Source organism: Manis pentadactyla, chromosome 2, assembly GCF_030020395.1.
Source record: "Manis pentadactyla isolate mManPen7 chromosome 2, mManPen7.hap1, whole genome shotgun sequence".
NCBI lineage: Eukaryota > Metazoa > Chordata > Mammalia > Pholidota > Manidae > Manis > Manis pentadactyla.
Genome location: NC_080020.1, coordinates 43563639 through 43589294, shown reverse-complemented (window position 1 = coordinate 43589294; position 25656 = coordinate 43563639). Strand labels below are relative to the sequence as shown.

General features: G+C 39.9%; 1 protein-coding gene across 1 annotated transcript in view; it reads right to left on the bottom strand.

Moving 5' to 3' along the window:
- Nucleotides 1-25656, bottom strand: part of DOCK2 (dedicator of cytokinesis 2) — a 412382-nt gene that overhangs the window by 264219 nt on the left and 122507 nt on the right. The window contains exon 25 of the mRNA XM_036884746.2: nucleotides 24246-24352. Coding sequence (XP_036740641.2) covers nucleotides 24246-24352 — 107 coding nt within the window. The remainder of the gene's footprint in view (nucleotides 1-24245; nucleotides 24353-25656) is intronic.

The window sequence follows — 25656 nt, the reverse complement described above, 5'->3', positions numbered from 1 at the left end:
AGATGACTGAGTAGTGATTTCAGAGAGGGATCCCGGCTGCCTACACTGAGGGCAACTCTAAGACTCAAATCCCTATTTGGTGTTGGGTTATGTCAATACTTATTACTCTGTGCTGTCCTTGAAGAAACCAGGTGGCAGTAACTGGGGACTGCAGGAGGGATGTTTAAGGGGGAAAACTGTATGTGTGTTCCTTTACCTTCACCTCTTCCCCTGAGCAGCCCTTCTAGCAGTATCATACCATCCTTAGCTTTACTCTATCCCAGAGGCAGGTGTGGGGAAGTGGGCAGAACTCTGGACTGAGGGTCTGGAGACCTAGATCTGCATTCCAGTCCAATTACTGCCTGACTGTGTGACCACAGATAGGTCATTTTATCTCCCTTCCTCTAAAAATGGGGACTAAAAAGCCCATTTCATAAGAGAATCCAAATAGAACATTATGCAATTTCAGTTGTAGTTACTAAGTGTAATGAGGCATGGGATCTGATGCTACATCTAAGAAGTTTTTGAGTCCAGAGCAGAGCATGTTGAGACTTCAGTTTCCTTCAGCTGCAGCTGATGTTTACACTTGACAGAACACCTGGACCAGGCATGCTGGAATGAAACAGACTCAAAGCTATTATGTGCATCATTCCCAAAGTAAATTTTTGTCTGAAGTACCAAACTCAGAGAACTGAGTTCCAGGAGGTGCGTATAAATTGAAATGATGGGGATATATGCCTCATCTTCACGTTCCTTTTTATATGTGGACAGACTAAAGGAGAGCTCAGGCAAGCTTTCTCAGAACATCTTTTACACTTCTGTTTGGTACTTAGAATAATAATGCTACATGCCAGCAATCCTCAAGCCACACATGAACAATCCTATATTGCTGCCATCACAAAACTTGCAAATACCAAAAATACCAAAAAACAACAGCAATGTTCTGGATCAATATGAGCAGCCAGAATTCCATTTCTGGGAAAAGTGAACATTAAAAGCCTCCTGTTTACACTTTAAGGATAACAGAGGGGCCCTTCATTTCAGAGAATTAAATGAGAAAATTCTCCTGGATTCAAGCATTAGCAAAATGGAACGGTTGTATAATTGTTTCCAATCATCATCTGATTCTCTCCTTCCCTCACCTTCCTCATAACAGTTCCAAAGGAGAAGCGACTAGGGTTCCTCTCATTTATAGCCCCACATGTTTAACATCCAGTTTTGTTAATTACAAAGGGAAAGCAGAGAAGTATAATATATTTCAAACAAGCTGAAGAATTGGAAGCAAACTCCAGGGAGAAAGGGGGAAAGAAATCACTGTCATGTTCTGCCCCTATAAATAAAAATGGAAATGTAAAAAAACTTCTCCTCTATCCTCATTTTCTTTTCTGAAAGCACTCAGCTAAGAAGGTGGAAAACAGTAGCAGTCCTGAGAGGCAGGGTTCTTTGCCTCTTTAATTTCTCCATTCATGCAACAGAGTCAATGTGAGTCCTCCCCTGAATACCCAAAGTAAGAGTGATTTAAGAAATGAATCACACACTTAGGCCCAGTATTTAAATGAAAGGATCAAAGCAATACTCTGTGGACTCTGAAGCCAATGATGAGGAAACTGGGTAAAGGGAGAAGGAGACTGAAAGGGAGTAAATGACATGTAATGTGCTTTCATATACAAAGGGAGGACAACATATGGTCCTTACCCTTGGAGCAGCCCAAATGTAATGAAGAACAGCACCAGTCAATTGACAGAACAGTATAAAAAACACATACAATGAAACATACTGCATTTCCAATTATGTTCAGTCCCTACCAATAAATATCAAATTGTACTCCTATGACACTGACATTATTTTATTTTGGGCATGGCATGTTGATATAGTTATTAGTTATATGTATTTCTTCCTATGCTACCTTAGACCAAAGAGAATACAAGAAGATGACACACCAACATAAAAACTAACATAAGGGCTTTAGTTGCCCAGAAAATGTGGTTCCTCATTTGTGTAATGAACTGTCACAACAACAAAATTAATTGTCCAAGTTCTAGATTAAGTTGATCATTAAAATAGAAGAGAACTCCTTGAAAGAAATACAGCTTTTTCTGGCATTAAATTCTTAAAGAAATTTTTCATATTGAGTTTTAGTGTTAATATTCTCCATTAAGTTTAGTAGCAATTAGCTGTTTTTGATATTAAATTGTAGTTTTAACTTGGCAAAGAACCTAAGGAAAGCTAATGGTTAGACTCATTTGACTGTGTTATATGCTCATATAAAATATGAAAACAATAAATGGAGGAAGGTTCATGATTGTGTGCTTGTCCTTACATGACACCTTCATTTATGTTTCATGTGAGCAAATATTTACCAAGTACCTAGCAAAAGTCAAGCATCATATATGGCACAGAGATGTATAGGATCAGGATGGAAGTGGTAAAGACAGAGCCAAGTAGACAGATTTAAGGTATATTTGAGAAAGATTCAAAGGCCTTAGTGATTGATTGAAAGTGAAAAATGAGGAACAAGATCTAAGAGCTAGCTCTGAATGACTGGCAGAAATGTTGAGTTTAAGTACCTGTAAGACATTCAAATGGAGATGTCCAAGGGACAGCTGGCTAAATATGTCTAAAGAAGTTCTAGTATAAATGGGCAAGCATGAATTCAACTATATGAAAGGTACATTGAGCACGGCCACTTCCCACAAGGAATTTATATTGGGCAATCTGCGTGCTTAGCAAAGAGGTTTATTTAAAGCTTATCTGGTGGTGATCATGAAGAAAACCCTGTTGAAATGAAAAGAAGAAGAGGAAAGAAGATATAGGAGACAAGGAAGAGGAGGAGGAGAAAGTGAAGATGGACAAGGAAAAGCAGCAAAAACTGGGGTTCTGAACGGGGACTGACTGGGGACACATGAATACAGGAGGTTGGGACAAGGGAACTTAAAGGGGCTTAGAAACATGAGGGATTGTCACTTGAAATTTTTAGATGATCCCAGGACAAGGTTTAGGCAGAGATCCAGATGGTTAAGCAGCTGAACTGCCCAAGTGATGTAACCGGTAAGTTCGTCAATATCGTCACTTCACCACGTAGTGCCGGCTGAGCAGGAGCTGGAGGAGCAGGTGTTCTGGGAACAGTCAACGACTAATTCTAGATCACCTGACCATTGAGTCTGAGATGGAATAGTAATTAAAGCCTGATCCTTCCCCTCAGGGACTCTCCTGCAGGAGCATAATGCACGGTCTACTAGCCCAAGACTAGGAAGAGTGATAAACTGGACTGTGAAGAGAGGAATGTAAAGAAACAAAAGCTATTAAGGAGGCTCCATTTCCTCCGATGCACTTAATAAGTATCAGGCAACAGAATGAGTGCCATGTAGTCAATGGTGGAGCAGAATACGGAATTGTAAGAGCAGGGATCTTTACTACTATATGGGTGACCTTGGACAAGTCACCTAACCTCTGTCTTTGTTTCTTTATCTGCAGACTGGTGAAAAGAGCACTTCCCTTCACAAGGCTGTGAAAAAGAAATACATAAAACACTTAAGTAGCACAGCTGGCCTATGGTAAGCACTATGAACATATAAGCTATTATTAATTTTTAAAATTGCCATATGTAACTTTCTGGGGACTGTAAATATGCTATATCTTGACATGGGTGGTGGTTGCATGGGTGTATAAATGTGTAAAAAGTTCACTGAGCTGCAATTCACTATATGTAAATTATACCAAAATTTAAATATATATTGCTGTCAGGTATGTATTATTATTTACCCTGTTCAACATGTGTACACAGTGAGGCTTGAGGAAGTCAAGAAAATTGCCAGCAATATCACACTGGGTCTCACAAGTCCAGAAGGCAGACTCCAGAACCTGTGCCTTTAAAGACTGGGCTGGGTTCCTGTGTTAGCTGAGCCTGTGGTCCTTGATACGGCTCAAGACAATAGTTACCCAGCTCTACTTAGAGAATTTCCTGCATGAAGAGAAAGCAGCTCTTCCCTCCTCTCTCCCGTTGTTTATCCTACCCACTACCCTCTTCTCATCTCAGCTGTTCCATTAACTCATTAACTATTCTTACCAAAATCTCTGTCAAGTAACAACCTGGCTGGTGATAAGAGCATGCATCCCAGGAGGGAAACACCAGCAGAGAATTGCCAGTGATTAAGGACTGAAAGGAATACACCCCTGAGCTCTCCAAATTGTTCAGGGGCCTAAGATGCTCCAGTATGATCTGAGGTGAGCCCACTCTAAGAGTGCGTGCAGCTCTTGCCAAGATAAAGAGCATCAGCTAGAGAAGAGCGAGTGATCATAATTTATGAGGTGCTGTAGAAATTAATTTTGTATGCCTTGTCCATTAGCAGTGTGTCTGAATTAACTTTAATATGCAAGTTATCATGTTAATCTTTGATACTAAAAAAGAATGTATCATCATTAAGCTTCCTAGTCCTAAATTCAACAATGCAGTCTTTTGATTAGCTATAACAGAAGTAGCATTATTTCTTGGCATCTCAGTACTCTACCTATCTGTATGGGGTTCCACTAGTCACTTTGCAAAATCTCTGCAGATTCAGAAGCCCATTTTTCAAACATTTGATTCTAACTGCACATAAGTCACCAGCAGTTGACTCCACCTTCCTTTTTTTTTTCCAGATTCCTCTAAATGAAAATAAATTTTCCACTGAAGCATTCCACAAAAAGCAAATAATGGCCAGTATAAGGAGGCCTATAGTGCAAAGAGGCATGAGTAAGTTCTGTGTGATATTTATGAAAGGAAAGCATATACTAGGCTAAGCAGTAACTGGTATTCAGAGCTCCAGGATGTCTGGCTAACTAAGTTATAGTTTTGCTTCAGGGAACAGGAAAACAAACTAAACAACATTAGAAGATTAGCTGTTAAAGATAATAGGACAATCACCCAAATAGTGTAAACTAGTACATTTTTCTTTGCATGTATTTACTTGATAGGGGTTAACAGTAGAAAAATTTTGATGAATTGCATTTTGCCACCTTTTTCTTCCATTTACACCCTCTCACTGAACAGAAATATAGTCAGAAATTAAAGAACTTCTTAGAAGGGGAAAACAAGACAAGATAGAAATCTGAAATAGAATCTTAAAATAGAGCATCAGTTCCTGAAAAATAAAACCAGTTTCTGTTCTCAATAAATGCAACAACATATAATTTATAATTTAAAATATACACAAAAAATACCTACATACTGAAACTAAATTGGCTACCAGTCCCACTTTTTGGCTTGTAGGAAAGTACCAACAATGAGATTGTCAACATTTGCATTCATCTCCGGTATGTGGGTAGTTCATGTGTCTCCTGTTAGATCTAATCATTGTTTTTCTGGCTGCTACATAAAAAAGACATGACATGAATAGGAAGAAAATTAGAATCAGCCACATCTACCCTCAAAATGCTTAGAAAATTCTAAAGGACAGAATAAAATATTTTCCAAGCGTTAGTTAACCATTACTTCTGCCAATGTGAAACCCACCACATATTCCTCATTTACATCCCACAATGTTATTTACTTAATTTTTAATTTTTTCATAAAATGGGGTTGTTCTAGTCTGCTTACATTTTAAAATGAAACTCTCCTATTTTAAGTGGAAAACCAGTACCACTAGCCATAGATGGAAAGTCAGTGTAACAATCAATGCTATGAAAACAAAACACTTCCCTCAAATTCGAGGAGGTGCTTAAGCCTGAGGTCTGCTCCCTCTTTGTTAGCAAAGGAGATTAGTAGAGAAAGATTAAAGACAAAATAGCAAAGGTATACAATCCTTGATATATTCAGAAAGATTGAAAAGCTGTTGAAAGAAATGAATGATCTTCTGCTTCATGATAGAGTACTTTATCGGTGTGTACCTTCAAAATTATCCTTCATGCCAAGGAAAATAATTTTGCATATGGTGGTATGTATGCAAACTTTGAGAAACACAGCTAGAAAGAAAAAAATTACAATCAGTATCATTGGCTTCCCATCTCTACAGCTAATGCATGTGTGACCTTGGGCAGGTCATACCCACTCTTGGAACCAGTTTCCCTGACTGTAAAATGAGGAGGTTGGATTAGGTAATCTCTCCAAGGAGCTGCTGATGTCTATGTATCTGTGTTTTATAAAACCTTTAAACATGATCTAGAATATCTCACTATCTAAAGTATGTGGTTGTTAATTGCATTTACCTTGTTATCTGAAAGTCTCACCAGGAAGGAAAAGCAAAAATTTGAAAAGATCATGTAGTCTGGGGCAAAGAGCCTTTTGAAGCTGTTGTGTTGAAAAAAATCAATAAAATTGACTGCAGTTCAGGCACAACAGAAGTTGACTGTCCAGGACATATCCCTGGGCTTTGGAAGGCAGTGGGCAAAGAGCTGTCTTTAAAATGGACTTACAAACCATCACCTGACACTTGCCTGGGTCATGTGGTAGCTCATACCAGTTGAGTACTGAGAGGGTGCTGATTCAAGCTATGGGTCTTACTGCCCCCTTCCTATGAGAAAAGTAGACTGAGGGGAAAAAAGCCAAATGGGTCAGTAGTTAAAAACCAGCTAAGTAACTGTAAGCTTGCTCATTTGCAAGACCTGGTATAGTTAAGCAAGTTTCTCCATCTCTGAAAGAATGATAACAACCCACTTTATAAAGTTTCTATAAGAAATTATAAAAAGTAACTATTGTCAAAATTATGGCAGCACATATGTGTATTCTATTTTTCAGACAGTATTTTCTCCTGTCTTGATATTCAGAAAAAGTTAATTTAAGCATCATTTTATTGATAATGTTCTACATTGGCTACAACTGTGAATTGATAGTAATAAAAATGAATATAACTATAAAGGAATAATTTATAAAAATAATAATTATATTAATTTTAAACTACCACTTAATGGAGCTTTTCTTTTTTGCCATCAAGGGACTGTACTAAGCATTATTTCTCTTAATATTTACATCAGCCCTTTTATTACCCCCATTTTACAGATAAAGAAACTGAGAACAAAAGAAGTAACATGACTTTTCTAAAGTCACTGATGGATACAACTCAGAGATTATGAAACAAAATGAAGAAATTTCCTAGTGTCTCTCCAGAACTCAGTAAGTCTTTGGTAAGGGGATCATACAAGACACCAGCATCATACATGTGGGACAAAAGTCAAGATTATGGAAAAAAAAAAGAGAGAGATTATGAAAATCTAGGTTAATCTGAGAAATGCTGAATATTCACAGTTCTGAAGTTTTCTGCTATTTCTTGTGTTGTTGGGATTTTTTAAAATATTTTTTCAGATGTTGTACATAACCAGAAAGACTTTAAAATCATCTAGCTGTCTACTCTGAAGTCCCATGGCACTTTGCTTATGACTCTAGTATAGAATAATCATCCAGCATTTTAAGAAAAAATGCTTCATTTTGCTAATGAAGGCAAGCTCCTTGAGGACATCACCATGTTTTTGCCAACTTTGTATTTTCTAAATGGCTACTCGGTGTTTTGTTTACAGAAGATCAATAAACAATTGTTGAGTTGGACAGCCTGTTCTAAATGTTGCCCCCTTCATTAAAAAGGTGGCCCCATCTATCCTGTATGGAATTTGAGACGTCAGAGTGGCAGTTAAAATGATGTCTTGAGGTGAAAGCAAAGACTTAGACTTTCTGAGCATGGGGATTCTGAGCATGGAGATAACACTGAGCCACTAGGGTGGATGCACTCCCCTAGGCAAGAGCAGGCAGAGCAAAACTGGAATATATTTGGGAGCTGGAGCCCGAAGTGGCTATTGAATGAACCGAATTGGCTCCAAGGCAGTATTCCTCCTCTCTCTGTGCCCCCCACTTCTGACCCTCAGGCACAGAAAGAAGATGGCAATCTGAAGCCATGTAGGATTGTTTCTGTTTCCCAGGATCAACCAGGAAAAAGAAACTATGCAAGGCTGCCCAGTGTTGTCTCCTAGGGTGGCAGGAGAGAGAGAAAGGATTTGCTGGTCAGATTTAAGCCTGGGGAGCAAAAAGCTACAAGAAACTTGGCCACAAGGAAGGATGGAGGCTTGGCATCCAGGGTTGTTCTCGCTCCATAGAATAAGAGCAAGAAAGCCATCTCTGCCGCTCTACTCCACAGACCCCAGAGTCTGTGTCATGATGCATGTGACTGATATCACCTGATAAAGTAGGAAGAGGGGGCAATACATCTTATGCTCAAAAAACTATTTTCTCCTTTTCCCACTGAACCACAGTACAAACCATTCTGCTATTCACAGACTAGTCTTCCCATCTATCAAGATTTGCAACTCACTGTAGGCCCCTGAAACACCACAAATTTTCCTGAGAAGTAACTGGGACCTGCTTGATTTCTAGCACTGGCCTCAAACAGACAGCAGGGCACTGTAGTGAATCTCTTGCTACCTGGTCTGTAATTGATTTTAACAACTACAGCTGCAACTAGAGAGGAGACCAGAATTCCCATAAACCAAACCAAACCAAACAAAGAATCTTGCTGCACACATATAGCAAAGTGCTGTATCCAGCAAATCTGGGACATTGGCAGAGGCAAACCTATGTAAAGACATTTTTGAGACACACAGAAAATTTGTATGGAGACAAAAATCCACTAGCAAGTGGACCTCTTTTGTCCTGACTGCTGCCCACTTTCCAAAGTCTCAGAAGACAGGTGGAATCCCAGGTCCCCCCAGCCAGGAAAAGCAGACCTAGTCCCAACAAACCTCTCGATGACACACCATGGATTCAGCTATGGCCTTTATGGATGACACACATCTGAACATAACATGTCCTTTGGTGTCTTTCATGTCAGGTTGACACTAGTGTCCTCAAAACCCCAGGATAATAAAATGCCTTTCAAGCAGTTTTAATCATACTCAAAGTTGCTACCTCTCTTTCTATATTGTTCTGGCAATTCAGAGATAGTTAGCTCTCTAAGGTCCTATCTGATGACACATATTAGGAGTAGAGTCCAGAGAGATTAGATGGTTTTTCCAAGGTCATACAGCTTGTTAGTAACCTTCCTGGACTAGAGTTTAAGGTTTTAAATTTCAGTTTCAAATTAAAGTTCCTACGGCCAGGATCCTCACCTGAACCTAAACTACTTGATCATGTAACTAGCCTATGGCTAGGCTACTGCTTCCACACCCTAGGCAATAAGCTATTATTGACTAAGTCACTATATAAAGAGCTCTGCCCGGGGCTCTAGGTGGAGGCAGGGATGGAGGTGGGTTACAGACCTGCAGATTGTTAGATGCAGACTGTAATTCTAGTGCTTGACCTATCACAGGAGAACAAGCCAGTAACAAACACTTTTACCTCAAGAATGCTCCATTGTCATTCCTCAGTCTCACTGAATCCATAGTGAACTTACCCGAGTCTGAAACCCTTTAGCAAGACACTCCAACAGACCAGTTACCTTCCTTCTATTAAGGTAATTGTTTCTTCATTTTTTAAATACTTACTGAGTATTTGCTCAGTGCCAGTTATTTGGAATACAGAGAAAACACTCTTTACCTGAACTCAAGAAGGTGGTGCTGTGCAAATATAAGGAAAATCTCAGAGAAACATAAGGAGAGCCTTCCCAGATCCAGAATGTATAGAATCTTATTGCATTTGTTTGACTTATGATAAACCAAATATGAACTGGGAGGAACCCCCTACGTGGCCAAAAGCTGCCAGCATAAGAGGCTCATAGGTATCATATTGGGTGCTGTCTCGCCAATGGGTTTCAGCCCCGGGCAAGTTCGCTATGGATTCAATGTGACCAAAGAAATTGACAGCAAAATGTTCTCAGGGTGAAAGGATCACACCCAGCTTTATTTCCAGGTGGCAGGTCAGTCACTGAAATCCCATTTGCTCAGAGCGAGTCTGCAGGCAGCAAGCCGGTCTCTGCCTCTGGGCCCCTCTGTCCACACAGCTGTCCTCTGGGTGTCTCTGCACAGTTGTCCTGCACAGCCGTCCTCTGGGCCTCTGTCCTCGGTGCTGCCACCACTGCAGCCTTGCAGCCGTGCCACCGTGTTGTGCCCAGAGCACTGGGCGGAACTCTTTATATAGATTCAACAGCCATGTATTGCCCACGGGTGTGTAGTGAGCTAGTCAACCAGGGCCAGGTGAGAATCCTGCCACAGAAACTCTCATTTTATCCACAGGTGCCACCTTCCTTTCATTCATCATCATGGGAGGAAGAATTAGCAATTTTTCTTCACCTAACCCTGGGGAGCCTGTAAAGATTTTACTAGGGGAAGGTGTGTCAGAATGACCCAGCACACATTTTAAAACAAAATCACCCCCAAACATGCTTTTGTTATTTGGTGGGAAGTGGGTATTTAAAATTTAAAAATCTAATCCAAGCTGACTCTGTCCCTCCTAGGTAACAGAACCAGTTGCAGCTGGGGTACAGCGGCAACTACTCTCAGGGCAAAATGGACTCCAGGTTGAGGGGGTGGGGGCGGTGTGTGTTCACCACATTTTTAACATTTTAAAAAGTGACTTTGTTTTTTATAGCAGCTTTAAGTTCACAGAAAAATTGAACAAAGTACAGAGTTACCCTGTACCCCCCTTCCCCTACACATGAGCAGCCTCTCCCACTATCAACATCCCTTATCAGAGCCAGATCAGTTTTTCAGAGATTTCTTTAGACCTAGAGTTTTTTGTTTAAAACAAATTATCTTGGATGTGGAGAGAGAAAGAGAGAGGGAGATGGAGAGGGAGGAGACAGAGAGGGAGAGACTGCAGAAGGTGGAGGAAGAGGGAGAGGGAGAGAGAAGAAGGGAGAGGGAGAGAACTATTACTTTGGCAGAAGCAGGGGGACGTGGGCCTTTGTGCTATTCAGGCACAGGTGAACCCTCTTCACAGGTTCTCTGAATTGCTGAGCTTAACTATATCTGGGCAACTGATTGCTAACATCCCTTCCAGCTCAGACATTTGATCTACCCATTGTACTAAATTCTTTAATACATACATGCATATACAATCCTTCAGATAACTCTCAAAATAACCCACCAGCAAGTGTTTATCAGCCTCATTAATTTTGATATAGACCTGAGGCAACAGGAGCTGCCCCCAAGTTTGTCAGAAATCTCCCTGTGGACTTTTGTGCCTACAATTTTAGGAGGATTGAGTAAAAGATAGAAGAGAGAAGAATACAGTATGAGCACAACCCTGAGCTTCATCACCATCCCAGTCATTCAAAAGATTTGGGTACAGTCAACAAATATGTATGAACGCATGCATATTACCAGTTACTACACTGACTGCTGGGGACTTGCAGACAGTTAAGGATGGACAGTTAACAAGCAAATAGTTAAGGATGGGTTTAGGAGCCTGGAATTGAAGTCCAGATCCCTGTCTAAGTCTCAAGTTCAGCACCTGTAAAAAAAGGACATAATAACAATACCTCTAAGTTAGGGTTGATGTAAGACTCCCTGAAGAGAATGATATATAGTTCTTAGCACATGTAGGTATACAAGCCTGGGATAAAAGGAACTGACATAACCCCTAATCCAAGTTTCCCATTTGAGAGACAAGGAAGATACAACTCAAGAGACTCATTCACTTGTAAATTGGAATAAATAGAAAACTACCGAGCTGAGAATCCAGGTCTCCTGTGTTCCAGTTCCACATTGTATTCCACTATCCATCACATCATTACAAATAATAGTAATACTAATGGTAGTGAATGACAATGATGATTCTCCATATCTGAGCCCTTACTAAGTACCACTACACCTCTCACAGCATTATCCCATTAGTACCCACAATAAACCAACGAGGTAAAGCAGAAACTGCTCCCACTGGACAGAAGAGGAGTCAGATGCTCCTGGTGAAGTGTTTTGTTTAAGGCACCAAAATCAGGATTTGACCCAAGCCCTTATTCTGAATAACTGTCCTGAGCTGTGCCTACTTCAGAAATGGGATGTCTCTTCAAATAATTTTATCCTCTTCAGCTAAGCCATAATTAGAGCCTCATTTACCCCTGGATAATTGGCTCCCCTCTTTGCTCTGGTGGCAGTCGCTCCAGCCTGGAGGGTATCAGGAGCAGCAAATCTACTTTGGCTGCCCAGGGCTAATGAGGGCTCTCAGTGTGGTTGCCTTGAAGTGCCTGGTTGCAGAGAATGCCCACACACAGCCACACCCCTACCATCAAGGATGATGGTGGAGTTGTAAGAACATGTCCTTCCCCAACTGGATCACACAACTCCAGCTCTGTACAGAAGGATATGGTCTGCTTTATGATGAGTCTATCACATAAGGAGGAAGCAAAATCCTGTGTGTGTGTGTATGTGTGTGTGTGTGTGTGTGTGTGTGTAAAGGGGAGGAAGAAGGAAGAATCAAAATCCTTGACAAGCCCTGGGAAAGGTGGGTGAGATTCATGCCCAACAGTGACGAAATACTGAGCACAGAGGACAACAATTCGTCTTGTAAAACTATGAATTATAGTAAGTTGTTCTAGCATAAAATTAAATGAACCCAAATGTCTCTAAATAGAAAAACAGTAAAGTCAATTATAGCCCTCTGCACAACAGAGTCCAATGAAGTCCTTAAAAAATAACATGGGAAAATGTTCCCAATAATCTTCAGTGAAAGAAACAGATTACAAACTTGGTAAAACATTATTCCAGTTATATAAAATATAGGACACAAAAGAGAGGAAGAATAAATAATGGTTGCTTCTAAATTATGAAAAAGCATAGGTGCTTTTATATATTTCTAAGTGTTCCACAAAAGCATAATATTTTGATATTAATTTTTATAAACAATAAATGACATTTTCCCCAACACTAGCCCAGCATTCTCAAGAGTATGCTTGATTGAGCTTGTGGTATGGTTGAGGCCCCCACTAGCAAGGGAGTGTGTCAGGTGAGGATGAACCCTGAGTTTTCTTGAGGCTTGAAAGGTGTGGTCGGCCATGAGCCAGGGCTCCGGTCTGACACCACAGGCTTCCCCAAAGACCATTCTCTGGAGGGTGCCTGTACCACTCTCACTATCCTTTGAGGTTCAGCTGACATACTGCCTCTTGCATAAATCTGTCGCCAGCATTCCAAAAGCTCTGCTCTCACTTGGTTCCGGGGATAGTCACTTAGAGTTGCTTGTAAATGACCCTATCCATTTATAGTAAATTTATTAAAACCCTATAAATTATAAATTTGCACCAGAGGCTGCTGTCCTGGGTCCATATGCAGGTTTTGTTTTAAAGTATAGCTGATATATATTACATTGGTTTCAGGTGTGCAACATAGCGATTTGACAATTATATACATCATGAAATACTCACTACAATAAGTGTATTTACCTTCTGTCACCATACAAAGTTATTATGATATTATATTATTGATTTTATTTATCCTATGTGGTACTTTTTAATCCCTGTAACTTATTTATTTTATAATTGGAGGTTTGTACCTCTTTATACCCTTCTTCAGTTTCACTCATCCCTCCACTACCTCCCTATGGCAACCCCCAGGTTCATTCTCTGTATTTGAATCTATGTTTGTTTGTTCATTTGTTAGTTTTTAGATTCCACAAATAAGTGAAATTATATGGTATTCATCTTTGTCTGACTTATTTCATGTAGCATAACCTCTAGGTCCATCTATATTGTCACAAATGGCAAGATTTTGTTCTTTTTATGGCTGAGTAATATTTCATTATATGTGTATGTTTCACATCTTCTTTATTCATCATCTATTGATGGACACTTGGATTGTTTCCAGATATTGTTTTAAAAATATACATATTATCAAGTTCCCTCCACACCCCATTGCAGTCACTGTCCATCAGTGTAGTAAGATGCCACAGAGTCACTACTTGTCTTCTCTGTGTTACACTGTCTTCCCTGTGACCCACACACACACCATGTGTGCCAATCATAATGCCCCTCAGTCCCCTTCTCCCTCCCTCCCCACCTGTTTTTCCCTACCCCTCCCCTTTGGTAACTACTAGTCTCTTCTTGGAGTCTGTGAGCCTGCTGCTGTTTTATTCCTTCAGTTTTGTTTCACTATTATACTCCAAAAATGAGGGAAATCACAGGTTACTGTAAGAGCCACAATGTTTTTCATGTGAAACCTTTACAAAAATGTACATCAATGATACTTAATTTTAAAAAAGCATAGGAATTTTCAGGGGAGTGTTTACCTCTGTTATAGAACAGAGAAGATTTGATTAAAACATGGGAGCTTTAGCTAAAAAATATATATGTATATATACACATATACAGTATAAAAACCCATTTGTGGGACTTCTCTCCAAAAGAAAAAAAAAAGGGAAGGTCAGACAGCATTGAGCCCACATGCTGACACAGTAACAAGCAGCTGGCGCTGATTCACAGACATGCTGTCCCTCCATGGTGCAGACTCTTCCCCAGTTGTCACCATTCCCTATTGTCTCCTCACCCTGAGCTGGGTATTGATCAGTCACTCCCATTCTTGTTTTCTTAGTAGTAGAGAAACATTTCTCTGATTACTTGGCTCTGTAAAGGTGGGGAAATGAATGACTGGCCAAATGGTACTATGTTTTAGGAAAAAACGAAAGGAATCACATTTCTTTCTGCAGTGAAGAAAGTTCTCACATGTTTAATAGGCAAGGGAAAAATCTGTTACAAGAAATAGAACTGAAGATGAGGTTATAAATAGATAGTTGATAAGGTTATCTTATTATCTTATTAAATGGCATAATCATTACTGACCTGCACCATCATTTCTACTACCTTTATGGCCTGTGTGGACCCAAGCTTAAAGTCCTTTAGGGTAAATATTTTCTCTCTCCAAATTCTAAGCTCCCTGGGGCATGGTGGGGAAGGATGGGGAGAAACCCTTCTGTCCCAGATGCCATATTGCAGTGTTCACAGACCCCCCTTTGGAAGCAGATGACCACAGCTGGAACCCTGGCCCACACACGCTATTTGCCCTGCAATTGTTAGCAAGTTTCTCAACCTTTCTAGCCTTCAGTTTCCTTGCCTATTAAATGGGGATATTAATACATACCCTTTACAAGGAATCATGATAATGAAATGAGATAATGTGTGAAAAAGCTTAGCACAGTGTCTGGCACAAAATAATAGGGAAATAAATGGTGACCATCAAATTATTTATTACTGTATTTCTTTTATATTTCCTATAGCATAGTACTGCTCACATTTTTAGATTTTCAATAAATATTATTTGAATTGAAGTTGAATCTGCAGCTGGTTTTCAAATCAACTGTATTGTGGTCTTAAGGAAATCTTCTATTTTTAGGATGATGTTGGGGGGAAAAAGTCAGCAAAATAAAACTTAAACAGGCCAATATAAAAGGCTCAGAACATTCTAAAAACCTGCCTCAGTATAATTCAAAGAATCCATGGTTGTAATTTCACAATTAAAAAATAAATTTTGGAGTAAACATATAACGTTTTAAAGATTTACATAAACTCCCTCATTATGTGTTTCCATTATATAATCATTCTAAAATTGGAAAAGAATCCCACGGAACATGATTGAAAGGCAGAAAAACATGCTGATTCTACTGTTCTATAGTTTTAATGAGGTAAATTAAAACAATGATACTAATAATTGCAAAAGAGTTTATTTGGATTGCCACATAAGTGATCTGGGATTCTCCCCCTCCAGTTAAACCATACTTCATAATGTCATTAAAAGCAGCTGTTCTAAGTAATTTTGGAGATTCAAAGGAATTCTTCTCTGATGGCATGCCAATTTTTTTTTACTTCAGCCCAAAAAAAATACAGAGAGGGCACTTCAATAAATTTCTCTTGGATTTGTTCTGCAAGTTATAAAATCACTTCTCTGATTCTGGATCTGAAGCTTTCTTTCTGGGATTGAATTCTGCGATCAGTCACACAGAAAAGGGAAGAGATGTGAGGAGCAGCCCCTTCTCACATCTCCAAGTGCAGAAGGAATATTTTGGAACTGGATGTGGCTTTGTTGCTCTGTATGTGGGAGGGACAAGCCCCTATTCAAAGATCTTTGAGGTCTCCAAATGTTCTAATGAGAAAAAACTTAGGTCTTCACAATTCCACAGCTCTTTTTTTGAAGAAAATTAATTGGCTCCAGTATGGAAATCCTTTTACTTTTTTCAGAGTTCTGGCTGTGTGACCTGAGGAAGCATCATGTAATTTCCTTTCATCCATTTAACCTTCTATAAAATGACCTCATTCCTTGTCCCCAGATCAGGCAGGACATTTAAAAGTGTTAGGGGTGATATATGGGAGGAGGGCTTTTTAGGCACTAAATGGTGTTAGAAAGATTTAGCAATATTATCATTAAGAGTCAGAGTCTGATTTTTAAAATCACAGATTTTCATGTTGGTAAAGCTCCAGAAGATCTCATTCAATCTCATGACTTTACAGTTGTTCTACAGAGGCAAAGTGATTTGTCCAAGATCACCTAATCATGCAGTAACTGAGATAATACATACATTAGTGTTTTTAGCACAAATTTACTGGTGCATAGTAAGCACTCGGTAAACATCAACTGCAGTTGCTAGTGCTGATATCGTTGTTGTTGTTCTTATCTGTGTCTTTCACCTTGCTCTCAGTTCAGTGACCTTTTTATCAGATACTAGAATAACTACAAGAAGTTTGCCCTATGGGCCCAAGCAACTTCTTGCCATAAGAAAAATGATCATTCAAAGACACCATCTCATTTTTTTTTGTAACTGAGAAGGTCCAAGCCTGGGGAAGAGCTGTTTCTTGAGCTAATTCCCAGGATGCTAACATAACACAGGAGCCTAAACTGGAGCTCACCTTGGGTAGGATAGGCTGTCCCTTTTTCCTGACCCTTTGGACCCTTCTAACCTTAATTAGCAACAGCACAAAGGAACTGTACACCATGGGCCAGGATGAATCCAGGCTCTGGCAACCCTGCCCTCAAAGTCCCTGGGGAAAAATAATGTCCTGGAAATGCAAACTGACACTGTATGGGGAAAAGAGAAACTGCTCCACACTTGAAACTCAGAACAAAGCATGACCAAATAGTAAAAGAAATAAAATAAAATTCCTATCTCACATATAAAATAAAACATATAAAATAAAGCTCTATAGATTAAGAACTTGTGTATCAAAAACAAAATTATAAAACTCATAGTAAAAATATAAATGGAAACCTTTTAGATTTGAAAATGGAGAAAGATTTCTTAAATGAGACACAAAAGATTTGACCATTAAAATTATCAATAAATTGGCATTAAAAGTAGGAACTTCTGTTAGAAAAAATACAACTTAAGAAAATTAAGACAAGTTTTAAATGTATAATAGGAAGAAGATATTCACAATATATAAAGTTGGTAGAAGATGAGTATGTGTAATACATAAAATATCCTGAAATCAATAAGAGAAACACAACCAATCCAATAGAAAAATGAATGAAAGGCATGAACAGTCATATCACAGATGTGAAACACAAGTGGAAAAGAAGCATAACAAAATATTTTTACCAGCATCACTGGTGATCAAGGAAATGCAAATGAAGAGTGATGATATATCTTTTTTTGGCAAAAATAAGAAGTGGGACAATATACAGTGTTGAAGAGAATTCATATCCACAGACTCTCTTTTGTATTACTGGTAGGAATGTAAATCAGGACAACCACCTTTGAAAAACAATTTAGCACTATCTCCTGAAATTATTCAGATCCCCTATGACCAAGTAAATCTTCTAGTAGTTGTATGTCCAAAGAGACTTGGAAATTTACAAGAGTCATGTACAAAAATGTTCTTAGCAGCAATGCTTACAATAAAAAAAATTGAAATAACCCAAATGCCTTAAATCAAAAGTATGAGTAAATAAACTATGATTCATTCATACAAAGGAATTTTTTTAGTCATGAAAACAGTGAACTCCAGCAAACTGTAATATGGATGAATCATAATACATTATTAAGTAAAAGAAAAAAAATAAGCTCCCCCCTAAATTACTCACAGTTCAATATCCTTTATATAAAGTTAAAATAACTAAAACACTAAGAAGATGATAGATGACAGATATATAGACAGTACATAGATAGATAGATAGATAGATAGATAGATAGATAGATAGATAGATAGATAGATAGACAGATAGATAGATAGAGATAGAAGTGATAAAATGGCCTAAAAAGAAAGCAGAGGAATAATTAACAAAAGATTCAAGAATATGGTTACCTTAGGTGGAGAAAGACAGAGCCACAAAGGTCATATGTATCTTTTAAATCTCTAGTTTTTGTTTTGGGTGATGAGTGCATGGATGTTTATTACTAAAAATAACTAACTTAATATGTAAATAAATACAAGCAGGCCCCTGTGTGGACCAATGATGAGGTGTATTATGAATCAAATCTTGTGACAACTCCAGTTCTGTACAATTAAGGTCCTTTCTTTCCTTTTCCTTCTTTAAGGGATGCTGGCCATTTAATATTTTACTGCCATGGTCCACAGACTAGTTTCTGAGAAGAGATACCAGTAAGACTCTAAGCAGTCAGGACATGAAGAAATAAAGCATATTCCTTGTCCGTAAGGAGTTCACTCCGTCAGCATGGACAGTCCCATAAACAGACAAATGACAGAGCAAGACGTCAAATATCACGATGCAAGTTTGCACTCAGCACTGTGGGAGCCACTTGTCCTGCCCACACTGTTTTCCTTTCCTCCATGCAGGGCTCCACTCGCATCAGCCAGAGGACCACCTGTAGTAGCATCCCCTTGGAGGGCTGATACTGTGAACATCCCTGGCCCCCTCTCCAGAGCTTCAGAGTCAGAATCTTTGGGGTAAATTGCAGGATTCTGCAATTTTAAGAAACTCCCCAGGTGCACCTAAGGTTGGAGAAATCTTCTTCTCGGAGGTGATATACTTTGTTTTATCCCCTTTGTGAATCTGAGACAATATTTTGAAAGTACTAAACTCTTTCCTGTCATGCCTTCTTCCATTAGTCAGGTACATGGCAGCCAGTCCACTTTTATAACCACAGGGAAAAGAGATGAAGAAGGCCTCCTCACAGAGAAAGTAAATGTGATGAAGGGGAAGGGCAGGCAACACTTTGGCTTGATGTTGAGCCCGGAAGCCATAAGACGTGTGTCTCAACATCTCCCCTTGAGCTCAAGTCCCAAAAAAAGCTATTCTTTCCTTTCCTAATTGGGTCCTTGGGATATGATTCCAGATGCCATTTTGGAGAGGGGGAGGGGAATTTTTTTAATTAGAAAGACTGGTTAAATCTTTAGCCACAAGATATCTTTAATTTAAAATTTTTAATTGCTGAAGGATCCAAAAAGATTAGGTTAGATTAAATGAAGAAACAAAAACAAGAAGCTTCATCATTTTTGCACATTGAGTGTGATGCAGAAATTTGCAAACTTGTAATGGTTGCATCCCAGTAATGCCCCTGGGGCTTGACAGGCAGTAGGGACTAAGTGTTGAGTGGGGCTGAGCCAAAATGCCTGAAACATCAGGGAGGACTCACTGCAGAGTGGACCTTTGGTTTGGGTCTTAAAGGGATAAGTAGGAGTTACTGGTTAGTATATCTGGGGGTAGGGGAAGAGAATGGGGAGGCAATAGTAGGTATTTCAGGCAGCATTTGCAAAGCAAAAAGTTGTGGAAGGCATGTACGGTAACAGGAGTGATGAGAAGCTATCCATGGGGCTGGAGCATGTTTGGGAAGGAAGACAACTTGTTCCCTTGCTGCTCCTACCCTTCAGAACAGTCTCAGTGACCAGCCTGATGTGACCATCCCAAGCCTCAGGCAGCCTGGGTTCTGAAAAGTTGCAGAGACACAGCAGCCATGGACATCAGGAGTCCCACCTCCCGCCCGGGCAAAGGGCCCTGGACATAGCTGTCAGAGAGCTGCCCAGCTTTTGGGACAGGGCTGTGTCAGGCCCTCTGCTACTTGTTTTACATATCTTATCCCATTTTTGTAGCTAAAGAAACCAGAGAAGTTACTTGTTCAAAGAAACACAGCTAATGACCAAGCCAGGCTCAGGGATTGCCTGAATCAAAAGTCCATATTCTGATGGAAATGTTCCTATTCATGTTCTTCAGATGTGGAGCCCTGGTGGCTCAGAGATATCACATAAGTTCAGCAAACAAAGTAATAACTGCTACAGTGGGAGGGCTTTTCTCTGCACCAGGCCAAGCTGCAGTGATGTGATGCTGAGAAAAGGTGAACCCCCTACTGGTCACAGTTATCTGGGCCCCCACCCCCCACAGGTGTCCAGCCCTTTGTGAACAGAGATCCCAGCAGTTCCACATACTGTGGGCAACAGATAAGAAAGAGGGGTAAAAAAGGAAACTGTCTTGATAAAAGAAAACTAGATGCTTTGTGCTCACAGTGTTCAGCTTCTCAATAAAGTTTCTAAAGGAAAATCCACTAGCTGAAGAAAAATATTGTAAGAGTTTCCAAATCTCTCTTAGGTCTCTGTCTCTGTTTCCCTGTCTCCCTCTCCTCTGCCTGTTTGTTTTGGAAGTTGGGAAAAGCAATCACTGTGGATCCTGAAGCAGTTTACACTGAACCAGATGGCTCATCTGATTAGCATCAGACTAAAAAAGACACATCACTTAGAGATTAGGTTCTCGCAGGGACATATCTGTTCCAAATACACAGAAGGATTGTTTTTCTCATGGACTGCCCTCAGAGCATTCCCAGGGTGCATCTATTCCTCCTTTCTCCCATCATCACCACCAGGCAAGTCTGAGCTTGGGCTGGAGAAGACAGCATATTAGTCCCCACAGGCTCCCCACTTCTACTCTCCCTGAACCCTGAAGTCATTCACACAGGACAAACTGCTCCCTGAGGGACCTTGGCTGCTGCTGACTCCTGACCTCCTCATGCCCTAGGCTAAGAAGCCACATTAGGACACTGAGTCTGCACCACAATCCAATGAGACCTGTTCTGTAGTTATTCTCACTTTACAGATGAGAAAACTGAGATTTATAAGGATTAAATAATTTATTCAAGATCACAGGGCTAGTAAAAGTTGAGACAAATTGCCTCCACAAAGAAAAAAGGGGTAAAGGAAATATCTGAGTGTGTTTTAAAAGAGCCCCAAGGAACAAACCATCACAAAGGATGGCTGTCAGGTGTCCATACAAGATAACTGTGTAGAGGCCCACAGCAACACAGGCAATGAAGTGTGAGACCACAAACCTCTCACCTGACCCATATTTCTGGGTATACATAGCATGGGTCCTTTGCAAAAACACTCTAGGAAAGGAATTTAAGATCTGGACAAAACATTCAGAACAAGAAAGGGAACAGACCAAGGCTCTTTTATTCGTTAAGTACTACATCTGTCACACCCTGAGGAAAAACACTTCCGGAGCAACAGGAAGCTTGGCTTAGGGTTATGTGCAAATATCAAACATGAAGAGGCTCCCTTTTGCAAGGAATCTGGATTAAAGGATAGAAGTTAGGAAAATGAAACTAGCAGTAGAAATTAATGACCACAACGCCAATAATAACAGTTACAGCTTAGTATGTATGAGGTATTATGCTGTGAAAAGCACTTTAAATTAATTATCTACCTCATTAGCTTACACAACAACCTTTGAAGACAGACACTGTTCTCATTTTTCTCATTTTATAGATGAGCTTACTGAGGATCAGAGAGGTTAAGTAAATTGCCCATTGTCACACAGCTGATAAGGGACTGAACCAGGAATCCAGTCCAGGACTGGTGAGACCCAAGAACCAGTGCTATAAACCAGTAAACCTCCTACCTCTTCTCTATATGATTCTCCTGAAAATAGCTCAATAAGATAGTCTGCCAACATTTTGGAAAGTGTTTAAAATAGCCTTCTGGTCCCTAGGCCTGATGTCAGTACAAATGAGTACATACAGGTTAATGTCCTCAACAACACTCAAGGTCCTTTGCACATCTGGCAGTTAAATGTGTGCAGGCTTTAAGCAAATCACATCCCTGAGGCACAGGGTCCTTCACAGGGAGAACAATGGGAGGGATTTCATTACCCTTCAGACGTGGCTAAGACATCAACTTCACCTTATTTTACCGGTATGAAGGACACAGTCACCCAAGAGCTGTGGACACCCAATGAAAGCGTATGAATTTCAAACTATTCATTTGGAACTGAGCACTCAAGAAGGAGCAAGAGCTGAGGTTTCCCTTTGGAGTGATTTTGGGAAGAGGGTTCACTTAGCAAATAAATACTGCCTCTTTAAAATGGGCCCCCACAAAGGATTTCTCTGTTCCTCCACTTCTAGTCTCTATATATTTAAAGGTAAGAATTTTGCATTTCTTTTATAACCATGAACAATGCTGGGGCTAGTCTTCATCTGTTACTATTAATCAGAGGGCTTTTACTGAATCTGAAACTCAAGCAACACAGCAGGACAGGTGAGCAGCAGCTGTCCAGGCTGCCCTATGATGATGCTAACCCTCAGGGGCCTCCGCCTGGCCCATGAGGTGTGACTCCAGTAAAGGAATTACTTTGATTTCCACCAGGCTGGAACTGACACCACATGCCCAATCCAGGATGGTACTAGCACTCCATCTGGCCTTGCTGCTAAGCTGGGCCCCTGACAATGACGGCCGCTCTGAACAACAAAGGGGAGCCAAGCAGCCACGCTCCTTGCTGCCTGCGCAGTGCGGTACCATATGCAGCTGAAGTCACCCGTGTCAAGTCCCTAGGGTGGGACTCAATCCATTGCTACAGTGATATCACTGGACAGCCAGGAAGGGACTGCCAGGGCAGGAAGGGGCAGGCATATTTCAAAGCTTTCAGAGTGAGGACAATTCACTCTGATGTGGGAGTCAGAACCTGAAAACCACAGAAGGCTCACTTTAAAAACTCAGTAATATAGGAAATGCAGCAGGATTAGTTTCCAATCATCTTGCACAAAAAGACCATTTCTGCATTACATCATGCATAATGGTCTGTTGTCACACATCTGTCTAAATAGTCAGGAAACTACAGACATGAATATCAAATCACAAGAACATTTCTTGCCATGTCTTCCTACCCTTAACTCCAGGGACAGGATTCAGACAGCAATTTTGGATGTGCCATGTTAACTCAGCATTGAAGGAAAAAAATCTTCATGGTGGAGTGGTTCCTGAATATTTCTGTGATTTCCAGGCAATTTACATTAATATTCAAGCTTCAACGTAATTCCAGTTGGCTGATGACTGATCCTCCACTTTCTATGACCTCTTGTTTCTTGCAACTTTGCATTTTATCACTGACACCAGTACGGACAGAAAAGATTTTAAAATTACAAAGTGTTGGTCTTAGAGTACAGAAAACAGCACTGACCTCACAAATTTTTTTTTTCCCTCACAGATATAAGTGATACCAGGAATGCTGAATGTTGCTGGAAATAGGGTAGATGGTGAATATTGACTTCTAAGTCCTGTCTAGTCATATCTGGAGGAGGTGAGGTCATCTTGCTCAATGACCTCAAAAACAAGGCAGTGACAGTGGGGTACTGGTCAGAGAATGGTGGTTATCAGAGATCAATTAGGGTGAGGAGAAGCTCTGACCACAACTCCTGCCCAAATCCAGTCATTGGCCACTCACAGGAAATACCATTAAGTAAAGAAAGGCAAAGTACAGAGCAATTGTATAATATGGTACTATCTGAGTTATACCAATAATAAAAGATCAGAGGAGAATATATAGTATATATGTACTCAGTGGCTCATATAAGGAGTGTCCCTGAAGGCAAAGTCAGGAAACTAGAAGCACTGGTTGCCTCTGCAGTTGGGGTTAGAGCCCCTAGGCACAAGGTCCGGAAGGACCCTTTCCATGGGGTACCCTTTCATACCTTTGCATACCTTGTAAGTGCACTACCTATTCTAAAATAATTTACATTTTTAAACATTATTTTTTTAAAATCTCATTCCAGTCAATCAGAGTCTCTGAGATAGGTCACAGAAATTTGCATTTTAACAAGCTCTCCAGTTTATTTTTACACTCTAGAAATTTTGAGAATATCTCCATTACAGGTTCTTTCTAACAAAAGAAAGTTCACCTACTTTTACTCAAGTTGAGGACAGAAAGTATAAAACATACAGGGAAAAAAAGCCTCATAGCACAATGACCTGAAGTATATGGCTCCATATTTACCACTCCATTAAACTTTCTGGAGAGAAACAAACAATGCAACCTAAGCTTTCCTCAAATCATTTTAGATTCTGATATCTAAGTTATCAGCTACTTTCTACTTTTCACATTTATTCAGACCAAGAGACTTGTTAGAAAAAGAAATGTTTTAGTAATTGGGCAGGTGCTCTGTCCTGCCGTGCATGTGAAGAGCACATGGGGTTTATGGCAACACCCACCCAGCCAGGATGTTTTGCACTCACCTTGCTTTTTAAAAAGGTTGCTCTGGACTATCTCATTCATGGACTGGACTTTCTGCTTCTGGAGTTTCACTGGGGGAATGCAGGTGTAGAACTCATACAGGAGCTGGCTGAGGGCAGGAAAAAAATAGGAGCACAGAGAGCCAGTTAGACCAAAATCTCCCACCTCATGGTACTTACAGTCCATCCCCAGACTGCCAGCTCTGCAGAGGCAGAAACAATATATATCTTGCTCCCCAATTCCTGGCAGGGCATCAGGCACATGGTAAGCCTTCAATAATTATGTGTAGTTGGTGTTGGTGTTGAATACTAACAGCCTGCAAAGAGATGTGAAAATCAGCAAATAATACCAATAACCCTGCACACCTCCGGTGGAGTAGGTACACTCTTGCCTACTTTATATCCATTACACCATTTAAGCCTCACAACTCTATGATGTAGATCCAATACTTATCCTGTTCGTATAAGAGGGAAAACTAAGGTTTAGAAAGGTTAACTAATTTTCCCAGGTTATCCATTTAGTGGGTCAAATAAACAAGGGTTTAAAACTAGGTTCTGACTTCATTACCATACCATTTTATTTACTAATGTTTTATGCTTAATAATGCTTTATGATAAGTCTTAAGACCAAAAATGGCCTTTAACTTGAAAAAAAAACTATGAAAAGTTGTGGCTAAAACCAGTTTGGAACATGAAAATGGAGATAACTCTTTCCAAATAGAGAGAAAATAAAAATACCACTGAATAAAATTATAGCCCCTGTCAGCTTTTCAGAATAAACTCATTGTGTTCATTCATTCTTTCAAGTACTTGTTAAGCATCTTTTTAATATGTGACAGCCAAGTAAAAAGTAGAGATTCAATGGGAACCAACTTGGTCCCAGTTGGCATGGAAGTTACATTCTAATGGAGGTCAGTCAACATACAGCACAGATGCATATGAATCAGTACAAAGCAATATATGCAATTCAGGAAATAAACAGGGAGTCATTTCACAGAGTCATGGTGTGTGGGGTTAGGGGAGGAATTTAATTTCTTTATAATATTCAGAGGCAGTTCCTCCAAGAAGATAACATTTAGTTTGAGATTAGAAGGATGAGAAAAGAAGCCATAAGAAATCATCATATTAACAGAAAAAGGACATCAGTGCAAAAACTGATGAGATCTGAATAAAACCTGGAGTGCTGTGAACAGAATTTGTGAGCATTAAGGGAAGCTGGATGAAAGGCACATGGGAACTGTCTACACACTATCTTCGTAACTCTTTTCTAAACCTAAAGTACTTCATATATAAAAAGCTTGCAAAATCTTCTACGTGTTATCTTGGAACTTAAGTGAACCTACGAAAAAGAAAAAAAGGATATCTCTGACTCAGATGTACCTATTCTAATGGCATAATCTCTTTAAAATAGTGT